The sequence below is a fragment of the Protomyctophum bolini genome, assembly GCF_963924005.1.
Source record: "Protomyctophum bolini genome assembly, chromosome: 13".
Taxonomy (NCBI): Eukaryota; Metazoa; Chordata; class Actinopteri; order Myctophiformes; family Myctophidae; genus Protomyctophum; species Protomyctophum bolini.
In genome coordinates, this window is record NC_137874.1 from 9,669,066 (window position 1) to 9,690,438 (window position 21,373).

Sequence of the window (21,373 nt, forward strand, 5' to 3'; positions counted from 1 at the left end):
CTGGCAGTGATTTTCACTGATTTAATGGCATTTCTATACCATCATTTATATTGTAAAATCAAAGTTAGTTTAACTCTGAGAGTGTACAAATGGTGTACATTTGTACACTCACCAATTGTACACTCATTTGTACACTCACCAATAAGGGTTAGGGTTAGGGTTAGGGTTCCAAACTATCATTTAGCTGGGGGGACCCCCTGGAACTGCCTCAAGGACCCCTGGGGGTCCACTTTGGGAACCACTGGTGTATACTGTATATTATAAAGTGTGTTGACGCCACCCCGCCACTAGAGGCACACATTATTATATCACCATCGCCATTATGTTCGAAGATTGACCTGACCCGTCGTGTTTAGATGACGTTGCAGGTGCGCAGCAGCGGTCGCATGAAAACAACATTCGTGAGAGTTTCGTTTTAAGTTATTTAGCGTGTCGTGTTGTCAAGACTGTGGCATTGATTGATACAAACATGGGGAGAGAGTCGAGGTATTTAAATAAAACTCATGTTTTAATTTGACATTTCAGTATGCGTTCAACTCATTCAGAGAGCCGCCTGCAATTGTCAGAGAAGCTAACCACGGTAGCAGGCTAACACGTTTCTCATCACTGGAAATTCAATTAAACTATTCATTTGACTTCATTAACGTGTTTTAAATGCATTTATTTAAACTTTATTAGCATTTTCTATTCTCTAAACTCTTTAACAACCATTTTAATTATATTTAAGTGTTTTTTTTATAGGGTATCTATTTTCTACTTGTTGTCTTTTGCTCTTTATTCTTTGCCTTAATCGAATTAACCTAATCTAGCCTAAGAATTAGTTAGACTGTCGTAGATGTATTCGACCGATTCGACAGTATACGTGGATTGAAAATGTCAGATTTCAGAATCGATTAAAATATCTACGAGAATCTACGAGAGTCTAAATCTTAGGCTACATCTAATCCCCATTCCTTTGGGGTATGTTTTTGTACTTCTCCTGTCATCTTCCATCCTGTTGCCCTTACGGAGCACCGTCTCAGTGGCCTAGTGGTTAGAGTGTCCGCCCTAAGTGAGACTGGGAGGTCGGGGGTTCAAGCCCCGCCCGAGTCATACCGGTGACTATAAAAATGGTACTCAGTCGCTCCCTGCTTGACATTCAGCGCCAAGGGTTGGATTGGGGATAATGATTATTATTATGCAAGTGGTTATGAAACTTTGTCATTTTGGACAAGTCAGAATTACAGACCTGTAAGGATCCATTTTAGAACCACCTCGGGGGAAAAAAACAACTGTTTTCGTATTGACTTGTGCTTTCGTTTGAAATGTACCCATTCTACATACTGTGAAATAAAAAATATAATTATATATATATATATAATTATATATATATATATATATATATATATATATATATATATATAAAATTCGGCATAAAATGGCGAAAAAAATATTTTTGTCCTATTCGGTTTCGCCCAGAATAGGCAAAAAATATATCACTGAATAGTGTATGCAATTAATGCATTCAAAAGAGCTGAATAAATGTTTTATGGACCCATAATACTAATTATTATTGAAGTTAAGTTTTGCCATAACCATTTATTTTGCCATAAATCAGGTAGCTTTAAGGTACGGCCATGACAGCTGGTAGGAAAAAAGATACATAATATTAATCATATTCGACATTCGGCATTCGGTTTTCGGCCAACTGTTTCCTATATTCGGTATTCGGTTTCGGCCAAGAATTTCCCTTTCGGTGCATCCCTAGTCTGGAATGTTCATGATATCGTACAACAAGATCATCAGATTGCATTTGGCCCTAAACCATTTAAACCTTTATAGACCAACAACAGTACTGCAAATTTTTTAAAGTATAAAATGAATCACTCTTCTTTCCAGACATTACAGAAAGCGCTCGTCATCCAGGGGTCGTTCTGGTAGCAGGTCCAAGAGCCGATCCCCGGACGGCAAACGGTCCAAGAAAGACGACCGGGCTGCGAACCGGGACAGGGACCGAAACAGGAAGGAGAGGTCCCGCAGCCGGGACCGCCGCAGGTCCCGGTCCAGAGACAGGAAACGTCCAGCGAGGTTGGTTTGTAACAGTAGACAGACTAGACGCACTCGCCCACTACTCATAGGGCGCTTTCGGAAATGCGCCCTGAACGCACTGGTGTGCTCTCTTGTCGTTCGTTTATACAGTGCACTCAGTGCGTTGTCGTTCGAAAATTCAGTGTGCGGCGCACCGGGTGTGCCGAGTGCCCGCACTGAGCGACCCTATACCCTGAAGCTGGGGTTGTCCGGTGTGATTCATGTGAATGCGTCACAGCTGTGGTCGTTCGTAAATTAAGCACACTGAACGCACTCTGTGACGCCACCGCACTCTACAAACTGACCACATTCCCGGTGCGCATTTCCGAACACGCCCATAGTGTGCTTCCTAGATCTGTCCGTGTTTGTTAGCAGGGCTGGACTACTATTACCCAAAAATATATCAAAACTGAAAATTGGATATATTAGATAAAATAACGGACTTAATCTTGCTCATGTAGGACAGGTTAAGTTAATAATTGAGAGGAAGTCGCGCAGCCCTTTGTGTCCGTGTCTGGTGTTAGTATGTATGTTATGTGTGTTGATGGTTATGTCGGTGTGTGTCTGTTCTCCTCCAGGCGCTCCAGGAGCAGGGAGAGGAGGAGGTCCAGGAGTCGAGACAGGAGGCGCTCCAGAAGCAGAGGTCGTAGGTCACGATCCGGCAGTCCCAGCAAAGGCAGGCGACCTGATGAAAAGTGAGATTACTCGTACATTTTGCACGACTAATTAAAGTGAGATGCCTCTGATAACAGAAGACTGATCTTTCTACACAAAAGAACGGCTCTGTCTGAGAACAGAAGTGTTTCAGTGTCATATGTTTTATTTGTAGCTTATGGAGTGTCATTTAGTACCTGCCACAACTTCCACAAATGATATATTTACATATTACTCATGTACCAATAATATAGTAAGAACAACCCGTCATGTTCATTTTATATATTTATAGCTTTGCCCAGATGTCTTTTGTAAACATAGACCATTTACCAGTTAATAGCTTTATTTTCTTGGCTTTGCGATTAACTTTTTATTAACCATTTCAACTCTATATACTTAGTTTACTGGCCTTACAACCCAGATATCCCAGTGATATTTGGCCTTACACCCCAGATATCGTTGTGTCAGAGATTTAGACATCTTTGATCTAAATAAATAAATTCTCACCAGACACCACTGTGGCGGGTCCTAAACTTCGACAACCAGACCTAATTGAGTAGTATTTAAAGGACATGACTAACAATATTACAATAATAATAACCACAGAGTTATATTTAGGTTTGTTGTGATATAGTATTAAAAGAAGTGTTTCTCACACTGTGGTGGGCTTGTTGACAGGTCTAAGAGCAAGGAGAGAGACAACCCAGATCCTTCAACGGAGAAAAAACTGACAGAGAAGGAGAAAGAGGAACAGAAGCTGCTGGAAGATGTAAGTTTCATAACTAAAGCCTAAAAGCCAAACCCCCCCCCCCTATTGAAAAATAGTAGATCTACAAGCTCATAGCGCAAGCTTGTAGGTCTGATATTTTTGAAAAATCGTAAAAATGTGGCGCAAATCTTTGAATATATATATATTCTTTCAAAGTGAATGTTTTTGACTCGGGTCTAAATGGGTCAACAGTTTGGGTATTCCTTGTAATAGAATTTGACAAGAACATGTGCATGTGTCCGTGTGCAAAGCAGCAAGACTTTGACCAGAACAAGCTGGAGGAGGAGATGAGGAAGAGGAAGGAGCGCGTGGAGAAGTGGCGCGAGGAGCAGAGGCAGAGGGCCATCGTGAACATCGGGGAGATCAAGAGAGAGCTGGAGGAGATGAAGCAGGGCAAGAAATGGAGTCTGGAGGACGACGATGGTGAGAAAGAAAGACACGGCAACATTGCGAATTTTCTTACCGTATTTGTCCTAGACCAGGTGGCCCTGTGTTCGTTCCTTGCCCTGGTCTTCCCTTCAGGAGCCTCTGCTTTGTTTTCCGTGAATTTAAATACATTTGCCGTCACCGTCACCTGACTTCCTGGTCATTCTGGCTATCTAATTGGGGACTAGTTAGACCAGGGGTTCTCCAACCGTGTTATACCACAGACCCATTTTATGGCAGCCATTGTTTTGGCGACCCCACACTTTATTTATCGTATATGAATATTCATTAGAAAATGACATTTCAGCTGTGATTCTTGCTGATTTGTAAACTGTAAAGAAAATATGTTGCCAGGACCATTTAGGCCACAAATAGACAGTGTGTTTCCTTTCTCCAACCCGGGCGGCAGCTGCTGTTAACTGGTCAGTCGGGTTGTCTGTGAGCATGACCTGCCCGCTCGGTAATGTCACATCGCAATCCGTAAATTGACTCATTTCATGTTGACTCAAACTCAAATGCCGATTCTGTGACTTCTTGTTTGCTGGCACATAAGCTACAACAGATCAAATTTACACAGTCAGTGACCCCTTCGGTGCCAATTTACCAGTGTTCATTTAACTCGGAGAACATACAAATACACTTGGACTACGGGTCCATTTGTTTGCATTTGTACGCTCTCTAAGTTACAAAAACACTTTTAAGCCACCCCGTTACCCACTCATATTGAACTTCGTAACTATATTGTTTATGGACAACTATATCAGTTATTTGTGCCTCTGCGAGGCCTTGTTTGTGTGTTGTCTTTCCTGTGTTGCTGCTGATTCTCAGCTAGTTGGACTGTATTATTATTATTTTTCTTTTTTTTACCTCTTCACGCTGGTCCAGAAGACCCCACTGTTTGCCGTATAATAAATAAATAAACGTTGTCGATGTCTTGACTTTGATATTTGCCATTTTTAACCTGTCTGTAAAGCAATTATATGTTTGGAAAGGTTCGATGGCAATCGGCAACACTGCAGCGTACTGCAGTCGGTATAAACGAGGCTTCAGCTCACTGTGGCCACCCTCTGCGTTTCAGACGACGACGAGGAAGGGCCCGCCCTCATGGAGGGAGACGCCGACGAAGACGAGATGGAGCTCAAGCCGATGGAGCTGAAGAAGGAGGAGGAGGAGGAGGAGGTGGTGGTGGTGAAGGTGAAGGAGAAGGAGAAGGAGAAGGAGGAGGAGGTGAAGGGCAAAGAGGAGAAGGAGACCCCCATGGAGCAGCAGGTGGAGGAGGACGACGACGTGGACCCCCTGGACGCCTACATGGAGGGCGTCAAGGAGGAGGTGAAGAAGTTCAACATGGGCCCCCAGAAGGGAGACAAGGTGAGTTCTGCTGCTGTTGTTGCTGTCGGATGGAAAACTTACAGTAGATGTCAAATAACTGTTCAGGAAATGGGGAATTAATTTGGTTCAATATTTATAACACCCGTCCCACACGCTCTTAAACGCTTTATCATTCACTATATAAAAGCCCACTATTTTCTGCTACTTATGCGTGAGAACAAAGCTCACAATGAATCATAATGCATAGAGTTAGGCTATTTCTTCTTTTTTTTTTATGAGGAAAAAATAATCGAAAAGATTTAATTTCTGCTCGACGGTGATGAAGAGTCTAACTATAACTGTTTGTCTCCATGTGCAACAGAAAGGAGTGGTGACGGTAGCCAAAATGGTGACGATGGTTAAAAGTACCAAGAAGGGTATCAACACCCACAAGAAGAAAGGGGAGCTGATGGAAAATGACCAGGACGCTATGGAGGTGAGAGCCTTTCATATCAACACTGTGGCAATGGAAGTCGGTCTGTAGACTTGCTAAGAGGTTAGAAGAAGCACCGTCAGTATTACGTACTGTACTTGAGAGGACCTCCATGTACTAATATGTATGTAATGTATAAACGGCACAGCAAAGGCAATATTATTGCAATTATCCTCAACAATTCAGTAATGAAGATCCACTCAAATACAAAGGGTTTTAACCTGGATTGTGCAGGAGGTGTCGGTCACATTCTTTTGCATAAAAAATATTTAGAGCTGTGTCGTATAAGTCTCTGCCTTACGACGCTTGCCTAAAGTCCGTGTTGTATTTTTTTTATAACGTGTGGTTCAGTACTCCTCGGAGGAAGAAGAGGTGGACCTGGCGACGGCTCTGACAGGGTACCAGACCAAGCAGAGGAAGGTCCTGGAGCCCGTGGACCACCAGAAGATTCAGTATGAGCCCTACCGGAAGAACTTCTACGTGGAGGTGCCTGAGCTGACCAAGATGACCCCTGAGGGTACGTGAAACACAACACCTAGAATTATGACCCAGTGACGAGTGGTTGGCTGTCGCTGCTCTAGTAACCTAGAGAGGATAGTCACGTTCAGTGGGCTGCAAAACCTGGAGGAGGGATGGCCTTTTTGTCCACATGCGTTATGTCCTCCCAGTGAAACTCTTCACTCTGTATCGGAGGAGACTAGGCATGTAATGATATTAATCCTGACAATATGAATCGATTCATTGAAATAAAGAAATCGATTTTCCACAACAAATAAAAAAACGTTTTTTTAATTATATTTTTAGGGGGGCTAGTGTGTGACGTGATATGTGAGCTTTAGTCATATTCCATCATATTCAAGTGCTTTTGGAGAGAAATGATAGTCACTTTCAGTAGTAGTAGCACTGTAGAGGGGAGCTGTGTCTGTGACTGTGCCCAGGTGATGATGGTCGTTGATGCTCATTAAGGAAGGCAATTATGTTTCTGCACTGTCAAAAGTAATGCTACTTCTTTTGCAATGTAGTTAAATAAAAAATCTCAGGGGGGAAGATAAATTATATAAAATAAAAATAAAACAGTAATTTTTCTTTAAAATATATATATTTTTTAATATCGTGATACGAATCGTATCGTGAGTTGAGTGAATCGTTACATGCCTAGAGGAGACACATGCTCTTCTACACTGTCCCAAATTACCAACTCTAGGGGTTAGGAGTGACGGGGATGTGTGTGGAGAAAAAAACAAATTACCGTTTTCTTATCTTAATCTGATGTTATTGTAATATAACGAGTGGTACACGTGAAATATTACATAACATCCAGAGTGTAGCGCAGCTCCGACCATGCGTGCTGGGTCTTAGGCTCCACACGCTCCACACATCCCAAACTCTTCTCCCTTCCGGCTCCAAAACTATGGAATGCACTTCCCATCACAATCGGTACTGCAGCCTCACTCCCAACCTTCCGCCGTAGTCTGAAAACCCACCTCTTCAGACTCCACCATGGCCCGTAGATAGTATTTTAAAATATAGCACTTTATGTAGACTTAGATAGTATTTTTAAACAGACTTATAGCATGTTACGTAGACAGCACTAGAATTGCATTTTATGTAGTCATAGCACTTTATAGTACACATGTATAATATATAATATAGTATAGTATGTATAGTTTACAATACTCCACTGTTACGTTCTTAGCTTACTCATGTTTCATGATAACTACTTTTATATATGTGATGTATGCCATGCTTTTTGTTACTGCTTAATGTAAATCGCTCTGGATTAAGAGCGTCTGCTAAATGCTTAAATTGTAGGCTAAATCGTTTGTTTGGATCGCTCGAAAATTTTATATTTTTCTACGCGTGTCTTTCATAAGACGTGCTTTGCTTTTGTGCCAACGGGGCTTCTGTAACAAGGCGAGCGTGCCTAAGACCCAGCGTGCATGTGATGAGCTGCGGTCCCCCGTGAAATGTCGATTCCAGTGCCTGCCTAGGAGGGAACGTTGGGAGCAGGAACAGTGAAAAGAGAATTTCCACTTGTATAATTTCTGCCCATGTGGCGGCTTTGTGTGTATCCAGATGTGAACACGTACAGGTTGGAGCTGGAGGGTATCAATGTCAAAGGGAAAGGCTGCCCCAAACCCATCAAGACCTGGGTGCAGTGTGGTACGTCCATGAAGATACTCAGCGCTCTGAAAAGGTGTGTAAAAGATGACGATACACCTCTTATACTGTACTGGTTATTGTAACCTCTTACACATGACATTAACACATTCAGGCCGTACGACGTGTGGAGCCGTCCTAGACTCCTAGCTAATCAAACCGATGGATTGTGAGGTCGTGTACAGTCACACGTCCTAGTGCTTTTTCATTGATGTCAAACAAAATATTCAGATTTGTTTCTTCTTATTTTTTGGGTTGGCCTCTCCTTCTGCAATGTACTCCTTGCTGTTCGCGCATGCGCGCTCCCGTTCACTTCCTTGTTTAGTGCTCAAAAAGAAAGGCTCGCCGCGCATAATCTAGGGAGCTCTCCGTAGTTTTGACCAGATGGCTATACTTCGGACTTCATTTCTGACTTCAACATCCCTCTTGTTTAAAACATTAATGCTTCTAGAGAATGGGTTAAGGATGCAGTCGATGTTTTTCTTATTCCCGGCTGAACCAGGCACAGCTATGAGAAGCCCACGCCCATCCAGACCCAAGCCATCCCCGCCATCATGTCGGGCCGAGACCTCATTGGCATCGCCAAGACGGGCAGTGGTAAGACCATAGCCTTCCTGCTGCCAATGTTCAGACACATCATGGACCAGAGGCCCCTGGAGGAGGGAGAGGGACCCATCGGTAAGGGCCCCACTCTTTGTTTTACTTTTCCTCACGTGGTATTTTTGTCTTCTATTCTATTTTGTCTTTTATTCATTTATTCTTTCAATGTCTTGTTACACATGACGGAACGGAATAGCGTGTTTATTTATAGAGATTAACCCATTTAGACCTGATTTAAAAACATTCACTTTGAAAGAATATATTTTCGAAGATTTGCGCCACATTTTTACGATTTTTCAAAAATAGCAGACCTACAAGGTCGTAGCGCCCCACTCGGTGGCGCGCTATGAGCTTGTAGATCTGCTATTTTTCAATATTATTATTATTTCAATAATAATAATGTTTAAAACACCAAAAGGGGTTCCCGCCCAAAATGGGTTAAGTTAGGAGATTTCAGGATTTGTCTTATATGAGAATCAGTTGCTTGACATTAAAACCTTAAAACTGGAATCATAACTTTAATGTGTCCCACCTGGGATTCGGTCGAACCCGAGATTTCTACTGTTCAGCATTAACGGAAAGCCTGTTGAGGCAGAGGATAAAATGCGGTTTGAGCTTCATGGAATACCTCTTGTGAACCAGTAGTGGTCCTGACTGACCAAAGGATCTACACTTCTCAATAGAAGAGCAGAGAGACCAACTATATACTTCTATATCGTATGATCATACTCTACCATACACAGATTAGTCAAAATAATGTTTCATTCACTGAAATCTAAATGGATTAACCCACTAAAGTAAAGACAATTATAGTGCAGATTCTCTAATCCAGGGTTTGCCACTGACTCGGCATCCACAAGTAGGTCATACTCTCGGATTATAATCGGTTCCCAAATTTGAGCACCTGGCTATTCTCTGCACTGTATTCTACTGCACTGTAGAATCCAGAGTTTGTACAATGTCACATTTAAATGAATACTTGTTGTAACTTAATCGCAGTTAATCGAACTGATTGTATGAACTCCCATGTGTACAGCTGTGATCATGACCCCGACCAGAGAGCTGGCTCTGCAGATCACCAAGGAGTGTAAGAAGTTCTCCAAAGCTCTAGCACTCAATGTGGTGTGTGTGTACGGAGGAACGGGTATCAGTGAACAGGTATGTACAATTGTACACATATTTACGAAACATAATTTGGCCTTAGACTGCACAGCCATGACACACGCACTCACAGCCACACACACACACACACACACCCATGGACCAGTCAAACTTAGTGCCTACCTCCAAGCATATTTCTCAAATATGTCTTATTTCCTGATTTTATAATGGATGGAAGTCAGTGGGAATCGGATCGGGCTAAATATTTACCAAATTTGGAATCACACATGATGGACACGTCATCGATGGCTGACGTCACAGGCTGGCCACTGAGGTCTAAGATCTACATTGGAGCCACAATGATTCAGTGTGGATCCCCGAGATCCGCAGGTTGAAAATGTTGATGGCAATAATTAAAGGGGAAAAGCTATAACGCGAGCCATTGGTTGGCACTGGTGTGCTGTAGCCTGTGGTCCCAGTGCAGTAGGTGAACGTTGGACATTGAAGTATGGAAGGGTTAAAATGTTATAAAATACGACTTTTCTTTGTCGTCCAGATTGCTGAACTGAAGAGAGGAGCTGAGATCATTGTGTGCACGCCAGGACGAATGATTGACATGTTAGGTGCCAACAGCGGTGAGTTCCCATCCCCATCCCCCCGACACCATGTCTCCTGTCTGCACACGTCTTTGTAACAAAGCCCAGGCATATTATCCATGTGCATGTGATTTATACTGTATATAACTCAGAACATAATGAATCAAGTCAGTGCCACGTACTAAACTGTTGACATTGTTTGACCGCCTTGGGGGAATCGGTCACAGCCACAAGAGAGTGACGTGTTCTCTGAAGATAATGGCAAGAACAGGTAGGTGGACTTGGTGCTGTCTCACTGGCTCCCGGTGCCCCAGGGCAAGAGTCAAAGTCCAGCTGCTATAGATGTGTTGCCAAGGTAGAAGTAGGTCAGCCAACTTGACAAGTATTTGTCTTTTGGCATGGGAGAACAACATGCCCAACCACGGTTCTACAGTTGTTGTGATTAAAATTGCACAATGCTACGGTGAAAACAAATTCGGGAAATGAGAGAGGATTATTATGAAGCGTAAAGTTCAAAGCCAGAATGATGATTCCTAAATTCCCTTCTAATGCTCCTTATTAGTCAAACTTAGGAGGCTAGGAGCACATATATATATACTCTGCAAGAGAACAAAATGTCACCGTAAAGCCCTACTCATCTTTGTGTATTACATTTTATGGAAAATGTAATTTTGTATAGTATAGTACTTCTGACATGCTTGTGCTTCAAATGATGTATATCTTTAGTTGTTGAACAGTTAAGCTATTGAAAGAAAATCTATATAGATATATATATATTGTTCCTTCCACACATGCGCGGTAATCTGTAATATGTTTCCCTTGTAGGTGAGAAGGCGGTTGGTCAGATATTGCTTGATGTGGCTCCATCTCTTGTATTGTATCTAGAGGCTGTTTTCTGACTTTTACAGGTCCCTCATACCTCTGAGATGGTACGCAAAGAGCAGAGAGAACAGAACCACAATCTTAAAATGCAAAATAACCAGGCCACATTTATTTTGCCCCCTGTTCTCCTTTACCTTTTTTACTTTTAGCGCTTAAAAAAAAAATCGCTGCCCCAGTCGATTGCTGACCCCAGTGTTTTTACACAAGACGGTGCCGTTCGCGGACATTTGAAAACACCCCCAAAACAAATAATAATCGTAAAATAAGTCGTACATGGCAGAGCAAAGTCGTCAAAGTCATCCTCTGTAGGGAATGAGTTTTAAGAAGTGGCGCAGGGGTAAAGTACCTGGCCACTATTGTGGAGCCCCGGGGTTCGCTACCTCCACGCTGCGCCTTGGGCGAGCACTCCCAACAAACACCATTGGCTGCGTTTGTGGGTGGGAAGCTGGTCAGGGAGCTGTTGCTGCATTAGCGAGTCCTACAGGCTGGTCATTGGCCTGTTCAGCAGGGAGCGGATAGTGTGCCGTGTTCCTCTGCACACGCTACGCCCTCCGGTCAAACTCCCCTGGCAGGAACTATACACATGGGAAGAATTGGCAATAACTAAATCGGGGGGGAGAAGAAAAACATAACCATGAAAGAGTTGATTAAAGAAATAATTAGTCTTCGAACCAGTACAATAATCGCATCCAGTACCACCATCAGTATTATCCTGGGTTAGGGCATTTCACCGTTGTGTAGTTGTGTTTTTGACATTAATCCCCATCCCTTCTTGAGGTGAACTGTTTGCCCTGTGCTCCTCTCCCTGGGTGCGTATAGGCCGCGTCACCAACCTGCGCAGATCAACATACGTGGTGGTGGACGAAGCAGACAGAATGTTCGACATGGGCTTTGAGCCACAGGTGGGTCTCCCCTTCGGATCATAACCCAGTAGATGCAACAGATTGGATTAGAAACCCCCGGTTTAACACCATCAACTCAAATGATACCGGATAATCATTCAAACCTGAATCCCTCTGCAAAGGGGAATAGAAGCACTGTTGGTTTACAAGCATAGTATAAAACGGGGTCCTGAATTTGACCAGGCATTTTGTAGCAAGATTACTTTTGTTTTTAGAGTTAAATATTTTTTACCAAACACAAAGCTATCTGCTAAAGTTGTAAATGGAACACAGAGGCTGTGTTATTTGGAGGTCCTGGCGTGGAAATGTTTAGTTATAAAGCAAGATCATTTTTTATATGAATGTAATGTTTTGAGCTAAAAAGAATAGTCACTGGGCAGGCGGGACCTCTTATTCGTTCGTTTTGCAAGAGGCGGTGTTTTTGGTAAACAGGCGAGGCTTGTGTTTGCCGAGTTCCTTCCCTTTATCTAAGTCTTTCCGAGGGTGCACACCTGTATTGGGTTAACGATTTTTTATATTAGGTTTTCTAGCTATTTGTGCGGTTCTACATTGCCCTCGTTAGGGGTTCGTTAGTTGTCGGCGGTGGGTCCGTTCCGATTTATACACGTGTGGGGGAGAGGGGCATTCCCTCTTATTACTCATTTTAGCAGGGTCTTTCCCAGGGTTTATGGGACGGCTTGATAGTGGACAGGGGAGTGAAGATATTAGGGGGTGAAATTTATAGGAGCTATAACGCTTTCTCCTTAGGTGGCTGCTTTTGGGCCCACTAAAATAAGTTTCCCCCTCCCAGGTGATGCGTATCGTGGACAACATACGTCCCGACCGGCAGACGGTCATGTTCTCGGCGACCTTCCCCCGAGCCATGGAGGCCCTGGCGCGGCGGATTCTGTCCAAGCCCATCGAGGTGCAGGTGGGAGGACGCAGCGTGGTCTGCTCCGACGTGGAGCAACACGTGGTAAGATACGTGTTGTTTTTTTGGCAACAAATTTTGATTTTTTGTTTTAGTCGGTCTAACTTGAATAGTTTTCATTTAGTTTTAGTCACATTTTAGTCACCTGGAATGTCTTGGTGTTAGTCTAGTTTTAGTTGACTAAATATCCTAGGATTTTAGTCGACTAAATCTATAGTTGATTTAGTCGGCTAAAATGTGTTTTGGCGGGCCTTGATGCCGTCATAATGACTGTTTTTTACACTTGCTGAGCGACGCGTTGTGAGCTATTTTCGTGTTGTGAGCTATTTTCAGCATGCAACCAAGTGTAAAATGACTTATACTGAACCACTAGTCCCTTCCTTACATTGTAGTCTAGTTTGTATCTGTTGACGAAATTGTCCATATATTTAGTCTTAGTATTTATATCATAGCTTAGTTTTCATTTAGTTTCCATTTAGTCAGTGAAAAAAGGTAGTCGACAAACATTTTTCGTCTTAGTTTTAGTTGACGAGAACAACACTGGGTAAGATACACGTCTCTTTATCGTCACTGTTGGCCATACACCTTGTATGTTCAAATCCTTTCATTTTCATTGTGAAAGGAAAAGGTTAAAAACGTGTTCGAATGGATTTAATGCATTCTTAGTCACAAGCGCTAATGCTTTTCATTGCTTAAACACTTTAACTTTGGCATCCCTATTTTGGGCATGTAATTATAGCCTTTAAAGAAAGGACAGGGCTTCCGTGGGTAAATTTGGAGGGACAAAAACAGACGGACATGAAGTGTGCATTGATCTATAACAAAAATGAAAGGGGAAAAAAAACACCTAGGCTAAATGCAGACATAATATGAGACATCCACCCGACAAACTATATTGATGTACCGGTACATTGAATTCTAGACTCAAAATGTAATGTAAAACGTACATCAGCGATCTCATTGTCTGGTACAGTGTGGTGTGTCCGTTCCTGTCCCTGAAGATATCTATGTAGAATTGAACTTGTCAATGAGTAAATGAATGAGCTTGAATGTTTTCTAAACAAAGAGCATCATATGGATATCACATCTCTGCTTCTCTCTCTCTCTCTCTCTGTCCAGCTGGTGATTGAGGAGGACAAGAAGTTTCTGAAGCTGCTGGAGATCCTGGGACACTACCAGGAGAAGGGCTCCGTCATCATCTTCGTGGACAAACAGGAGCACGCCGACGCTCTGCTGAAAGATCTGATGAAGGCCTCCTACCCCTGCATGTCTCTGCACGGAGGTACTGGAAATCGCATTGTTTTTTTAGCATGAAAACTGGCCATTAGCGAGTTGGATCACACGGGCAAAACAAGGATTTAACCACTTCTACCAGCCGATCTACAAGCTCACAGTCTGTCGCAACGCGTCGTGTAGACCAGAGTGTAGAGTAGGAGAGCAGCAATGCGCTTTGATCTCGCCGCAAAGCGGGTGCCCTATGCTACAGTTCCAAACATTGCTCCTATGGCTGGAACTATCCCATTGAGATAGAATGAGCACTTCTGCATTCCATTGTCATTGTTAAGACATGTAGTGGGAATTAAATAATCTTCCAAAGATGAAGGAATGACAAAGTTCTTCAGGGTGAAGTATCGAGAATTTATTAAGAAGATTCAGCAGAGTAACAACATACAGAGAGTGAGGAACAGGCCTCCTTGCCTGTTCCAGCAGCCCCTCCGGGCGCCAGCCTCCTCAACCCTATTCTCAGACAGTCCTTATAGTCTTGTCCTAACAGAGATGCCACACTGAATGTCCATATACGGATCTGCGCTAAACATAAGGGCGACACACAAATAAGTATACCTTTGGGAGGAGTCAAGTCAGCCGTTGGATTGACAGCTGCATGAATTAGACTGAGCACATTGGTGAGAAAAGACACTTAATGGAAGGAAGATATATACACAATAATGCATATACTGTATCTGGCACTGTAGTTGGCATTCTAAAATTCCCATTACAGACAGTCAACGCTAGTGTCCGCCACTCTCTTACTATATTACTCTGGTGTAGACCGGCTAGAGATTTGCCGTAGATCGACAAAAGAGTACCAATGCAGTGCAAGTCAGGTCGGCAGTGGCACTAACCTTTATCCCCCCCCCACGCCCCCTTTCTTGCAGGTATCGACCAGTACGACAGAGACAGCATCATCAGCGACTTTAAGAACGGAGCGTGTCGTCTGATGGTGGCCACGTCGGTGGCGGCCAGAGGCCTGGATATCAAGCACCTCATCCTGGTGGTCAACTACAACTGTCCCAACCACTACGAGGACTATGTCCACAGGGCTGGACGCACAGGCCGTGCTGGAAACAAGGTTTGGGGGAAATAGGAAACTTTGTTGGTTGTTCGTAAGGCACCGAGAGCGCTCTCGGGAGTTCCGAAATCGGTCATTAGAAATAGAACATCTGGTGTTTTTCTTATTGTACATTTACAATGTATCTCTCCCCCCCATGTCTTCTTCCCAGGGGTTTGCCTACACCTTCATAACCAATGACCAGGTTCGCTACGCTGGGGACATCATAAAGGCCCTGGAGCTCTCCGTCTCCCCTGTCCCCTCTGAGCTGGAACAACTCTGGGCCTCCTTCAAAGACCAGCAGAAACTGGTATGATGATGAGAGCAGAAGGTTCTGTTGAACTGCAAGTGCCTTTCCGGCCATGTTTTTTTTTTTTAAACGAGCCACCCATAATGATGATGATATTGAATTGTCAAGATGAACACCGCGGTTTTCATTCTTTGTGTCTTGCGTTAACTGTTTTTCCCCTCCTGTCTTTTATCCACTCCCACAGGAGGGCAAGACCATCAAGAGCAGCAGCGGTTTCTCAGGAAAGGGCTTCAAGTTTGATGAGACGGAACACGCTATGGCCAACGAGAGGAAGAAGCTTCAGAAAGCTGCTCTGGGACTGCAGGACTCTGACGATGAGGAAGGAGCTATGGATGTGAGTGACCTATCTATAAATGTACCAAGTCTCTGTGTGTACGTACTACGTACGTACGTACGTACATCTGTAATCCACGTAACTCAGGAACCGTTCGCCCCACCGACTTCAAATTTCACACACGCGTCCAACACTACCACAAGGAGTGCAGTGCCCGGTGTCGAGTCCGTCGGATACACCGTTGTCCAGAACCAGCACAAAAAAAACCTCTGCCTGGACTCTGGACAGGGCCCAAATTATATCTCCATATTTGGTGCTGGCCTGTTCTGACATCATCACACTGACACAAAAGCATCTGGACAGGGCCCAAATTAGCCAATTGATCACAACTGATCACCCCCAGATCTCCATATATGGAGCTCGCCTGTTCTGACATCACAATGATCTTCTGACATCCAGAGAATTGTCTCCCGACAATGACCACCTAGGCAGACATTATCCCTTACTTAACATAAGCTACCATTACAGAATGCACCATTTTTATATATATATAAATATGACTAAAGCTCACATTTCACATCACAGAAAAAATGAATCGATTTTTTTATTTCAATGAATCGATTCATATCGGCAGGATTAATATAGATATATATCGATATATGATGTATCGTTACATGCCCAATAATCTCCATTCTCCACCCCTGCCCCTCTCCACTCTCTCCCCCATCCTAGATCGACGAGCAGATCGAGAGCATGTTCAACTCCAAGAAGCGGGTGAAGGACCTGTCCGCCCCCGGGGCGGCGGCGGGCCCCGCAGGAGCCATGGCGGCGGCGGTGGCTGCCGCCGGCGGCCTGGCTAACCTCGGCAACCAGTCCGCCGGAAACATCCAGAAACTGGAGATGGCAAAGAGGCTGGCGCTCCGCATCAACGCACAGAAGAACCTGGGCGCTGAGGCTCAGGTGGGCTGCCGGGAGAAACTATGCGCAGCTGCGCGACATGAGACTAATTACTTCGAGCGACAGAGAGAGAGAGAGCTGTGTGTGTGTGTGTGTGTGTGTGTGTGTGTGTGTACATGTGTGCCTGTGTGCGTCAATTTAACAAAGGTGCAGACGATCAGAAATCAGCAGAGAGTGAGCAATGTTTGCGCTACTCTATGCCGAATTGAAGTGGACTCAGACCCAGACTTTTTTTTCTCCCTGGAAATAAAAACGTCTGGGTTTCCGAGGCTACATCAACATAGACAGCTGGGGGCTGTTCAATACCACAGTTTACAGAACTTTACACAATGACATGATAATAATGGCTTAGTTCAGTGATTCTCAAACGTTTTCGTGTCACGGACCCCAAATTGATCTGTATATTTGGCCACGGTCCACTGACCCCATTTGAAAATGTTTTATGCCAGGGATGTATAAAATATAAGGATGAAGTGGTTAATACTGCCATCAATGATTGTGATTGCAGTATTAACACATTTAGCTGGGGAACCCCCAAGAGAACCACTGGCTTAGTTTACCATTATTTCTCTCGTTATTGGATGAAATTGGTCTCCCTACCTGAAAAATGTATTTAATCTAAAGAGGGATGTTACAGAACAAACACTCCCTAGCAATGATTACTATATGACTATAGCCAGGGCTATTGCACACTTATTTTAACAAAAATACATCGCTTAAAATAACTTGCTAAAGCACTGTGTCTCCGCCATTCAACAGGACGTGATGCAGCAGGCCACCAACGCCATCCTGCGCGGCGGAACCATCATGGCTCCCTCGGTGTCGGCGAAGACCATCGCCGAGCAGCTGGCGGAGAAGATCAACGCCAAGCTCAACTACATACCCGTGGAGAAGCTGGAGGAGGAGAGGCAGGCGGCGGAGCAGGCCGAGACCGTCAAGAGATACGAAGAGGAGCTGGAGATCAATGACTTCCCGCAGGTCAGACACACACTGGATGCGTTGAAGGAAAATATCATGTTGTGTCTTATTTTCATGATTTCATTGATGTATGTGCAATTTTAAGTGTAGCGCCACCCTTTAGCCGATGGTAGTAGTGGGCTTCGCGTCCTCATCGTTTGGCATAGTTCTCTACCATATTGCCACGTTTCGTGAAAACAATAAGGGACCAAGACAATATTTCCCCCTTAAATATGTAAAAACAAAATTAAACTGAATATCGCCACCAGGCCTGGTTACCTACAAACTTTGGAAGTCAGTCATAGCCAATTGGGAAATGATCTACATCATTGTGCAAAAGTTGTTTTATAGTTTCGTTACTGGTATTTCACTTCACATTTAGTACCGGAACTGCATCAAAATAAAGGCGTTGCTTGCGCCAGAGTAATCGCCAGAGTAGTGATCGCTTTTATTTTGAAAGCCATGAACCGGAAATACTTTCTTAAAAAAGTTGACTGACAAAGTGACCTCACAATCTCCGATCATCTTAATATATTTATATACGCTTCAAAAATAGTTCATATTTTGCGGGAGAGACGGATGAGGAGCAGAAATGCAGCGCCAGCATATCGATCCATTCATCACCACGGAGAGCGCCCTGGATCAGGAGATACGAGTCATTCTTTCCGCCGCGCTAACATGGGAGTCAACGACAAGCTAATAGTTGCACAGAGCGTTAGCATACGGCAAGCGAAAAGCGAAATGCCAAAAAAAAAATATAGGAATAATTCTGAATATTCTTATCTCGCCCCGTGTCGTTTGGACGTCGTTTGGACGTCCACAGACGTCTAAGGCACCTCTCGGTTCCAATCCTTATGACGTTTCAGGACGTATTATGTACTAAATGGGTTAACATGGTCAGCGGTCCTCAAATAGGTCCCACTGATTTTCATTTGTCACTGCTGTTCTCTTCCAGACGGCCAGGTGGAAGGTAACATCGAAGGAAGCCCTCCAGAGGATTGGTGAATACTCTGAGGCTGCCATCACCATTAGAGGAACTTACTTCCCCCCAGGGAAGGAACCCAAGGAAGGAGAACGCAAGATCTACCTGGCTATTGAAAGTGCGTACGAAGGATGTTGTTCTGAATCTTTTTCAACCTGCTGTCCCTCTTTTGGGCATGCAAATGTGGAATTTGTCTTCTGCATTCATCCATACAAACTACTATTAAGAGCAGTGGGGAAGGGGCCATTTAATACAGTACCTGGGGAGCAGTTAAGTGCGTTGCTCAGGGACTCTTCAACACATCGACTGGTTGAACCGGGGCCGAACCAGTGACCTTCCGATTCCCAGACGGCCTTGTCTACGCACTCGGCTACAGCCGCCCATAAAATGTTACCATATTTTTAGCTACATACTTTGGCAAAATATGACAGCTGTTAACCTGTCCAGAGAAGATTATGGCATCCGTCTTCAAAATGTTTACAATTCCTCAGCTTGTGCCATGTATGTTGGTCAAGAGATTCAGTACATGGAGCGGCGAGCTTTTATAGAGTCGAAATACAGAGGAAAGGGGGCATAACAGAGGCTGTATTTACATTAGTGTTTTGACATTTTAACAATATGTTACTAATTTTGTTTGGTGGGTGGAGAGTGAATGAAACTCCCCTTTGATGCAGTACTAGAGTGTGGTGTTGTGTTTAGTTTAGTACAAGTACATACTAAAATTATGTTTGTTTGACAGGTGCAAATGAACTGGCAGTGCAGAAGGCCAAAGCAGAAATTACCAGGCTCATCAAGGAAGAGCTCATCCGATTAGTAAGTGCCTTAAGGATACATTTTGGTATCCAGTTTCATCTTCAAGTTGATTTTCTGATCACAGTACGGGACTGTACAAGAGTGGGAGAAATGTTACGTTGTATTGCCTACAAGCTCCCACGAATTGCAGTTGGGTTCAAGCCAAGGCTGTGCTTTACCGTTACATCTTGTGTACACGGGTACATAAGAGTCAAACTTTGTTCGCCTTCCTTCAGACAATGCAGCATCATAGTTATGAGAGAGAGACAGAGAGACAGAGAGAGAACAAAATCTGTGTATGTACAGGTGCAGATATGATCTTAGAATATCCACCATCAGCATTTTTTCCCCAGTAGCTGCCACATAGCTTAATGTAAACAACTTCACAGTAAAGGAAAAAAAAGAAGAAAATATACACGCGCGCGCGCACACACACACACACACACATATTTGGTGTGTACTCAATAAAATAAAAATAAAGGCAGAGTGCCTCAGTGCACATACAGTATGAAACATGTATGAAGGCCTACTAGAATAATTAATGAACCGTGTGGTGTATCCACAGAAAAACAGCATTTGAGCACTGACTGTACACTTTTATGGAATAAAATCTTCCTCCATATACGATTATACGTACTGTAATGCATTCTGACACGTACTTGCATTCTGTTTTCAATAATAATTATGTCGGTGGCCCACACAGGACATCATTTACATAACATGCATAATGTAAATTGCAGCATTTGAACCAAGCGGATAGAAACATTCTGTGCAAGCAAGGATGCAAGTGCAACCACTTTTCACAGATTACCGATTTAACCCATTAAGACCGGGGGAGACACACAGTAAAGTTTGTCGGAATCGTATTACCAGCCAAGGTGCCTGGACCACTAAGCCGGCCCAGGCCTTGTTGTTATACCTTTAAAGCTGGGAACACCTCTGTGTATTGGGCAGAAACCTCTCATCTCCATATTCTAACTGGTTTTTCCCCGCAAATGAACGCCTTACTTGATAATACTAACGGTGTCACACAAAAGTATATCCACAAGCTCGTTTTGTGCTACTTCTGCTATTTTTTTACCTTTTTGGACATGAGGTTTCCACCCGACAGAGATGTTTTTGGGGGGGGGGGGGGGGGGACGTTTTTCAGAAAACCTAGTTAGGAAGCTGTTTTTAGAATCGGCATCATCAAGTCTTGAGTGCTTCTGACTTCCACCACTGACCAACATAACGGATCTCAATATTTATTTGTTGTTTTTCTTCTCTTTTTGCAGCAAAATTCGTACCAGCCAACCAGCAAGGGCAGATACAAAGTGTTGTAGAGGAAGACATGCAGACCCAGTGCAATCTATGTCTACAGCTGTCACCCCCCGTTACTTTACAATTTGTCCGTGGATATTCTGTAACATATTTTAGCATTTTTAATTGTGTCCCCTTCATTTTCCATATTTTGCTTTTGTTTGTGTTGGGCGTTTTCTTCTTGTTGCTTAGTTTCTTCCCAGCATCCGTTGAATTGTCGATCATTTTAAGCTCTATACTTAGACTTTGGATTCCCACATTTGTGTAAATCCACAATGAGCGAAGTTTGATTCGCCTTTTCAGATATCTGCATATGTTGAGCATAAGATAATTGTAATTTGATTGTGAATTATTTTTTCAGTAATTTCATCTCTAAAAGTAAGCCTGGGACAATGTAAGATGTTTTTACTTTGTTTCCCCCAAGTCACCAAATAAAGCCCAAGTGTTGATAAGGAAATAAACATGGTCTTTACTGAATCAATATTATTGTATAGCCTATAGATTAAAGTACAGATGAAAAAATCTTCAGAATGTGCTTTAAGGCTCATTTTGGTCTAAATTATTAATGGCCAGCTGTACCACGGCTTGTATTATCAGCCTTGCCC

The 21,373-nt window shown here is 43.4% G+C and overlaps 1 protein-coding gene across 2 annotated transcripts; it reads left to right on the plus strand.

The window, feature by feature from the left end:
- Positions 1-357: 357 nt before the first annotated feature.
- On the plus strand, positions 358-21,229 carry ddx46 (DEAD (Asp-Glu-Ala-Asp) box polypeptide 46). Of its 2 annotated transcripts, none has more exons than XM_080780318.1 (23): positions 358-486; positions 1,879-2,067; positions 2,646-2,762; positions 3,400-3,490; positions 3,742-3,913; positions 4,995-5,284; positions 5,607-5,720; positions 6,069-6,234; positions 7,794-7,914; positions 8,380-8,555; positions 9,514-9,635; positions 10,135-10,213; positions 11,876-11,958; positions 12,749-12,913; positions 13,988-14,150; positions 15,025-15,218; positions 15,370-15,507; positions 15,692-15,841; positions 16,514-16,741; positions 17,498-17,716; positions 18,651-18,795; positions 19,417-19,490; positions 20,744-21,229. In XM_080780318.1, the coding sequence occupies exons 1-23, from the start codon at positions 470-472 to the stop codon at positions 20,789-20,791; spliced, it is 3,261 nt and encodes a 1,086-aa protein (XP_080636444.1). In that variant the 5' UTR covers positions 358-469; the 3' UTR covers positions 20,792-21,229. The 2 variants fall into 2 exon arrangements, with proteins under 2 accessions (XP_080636444.1, XP_080636445.1); XM_080780319.1 differs by having other exon boundaries at positions 3,745-3,913.
- Positions 21,230-21,373: the final 144 nt, after the last annotated feature.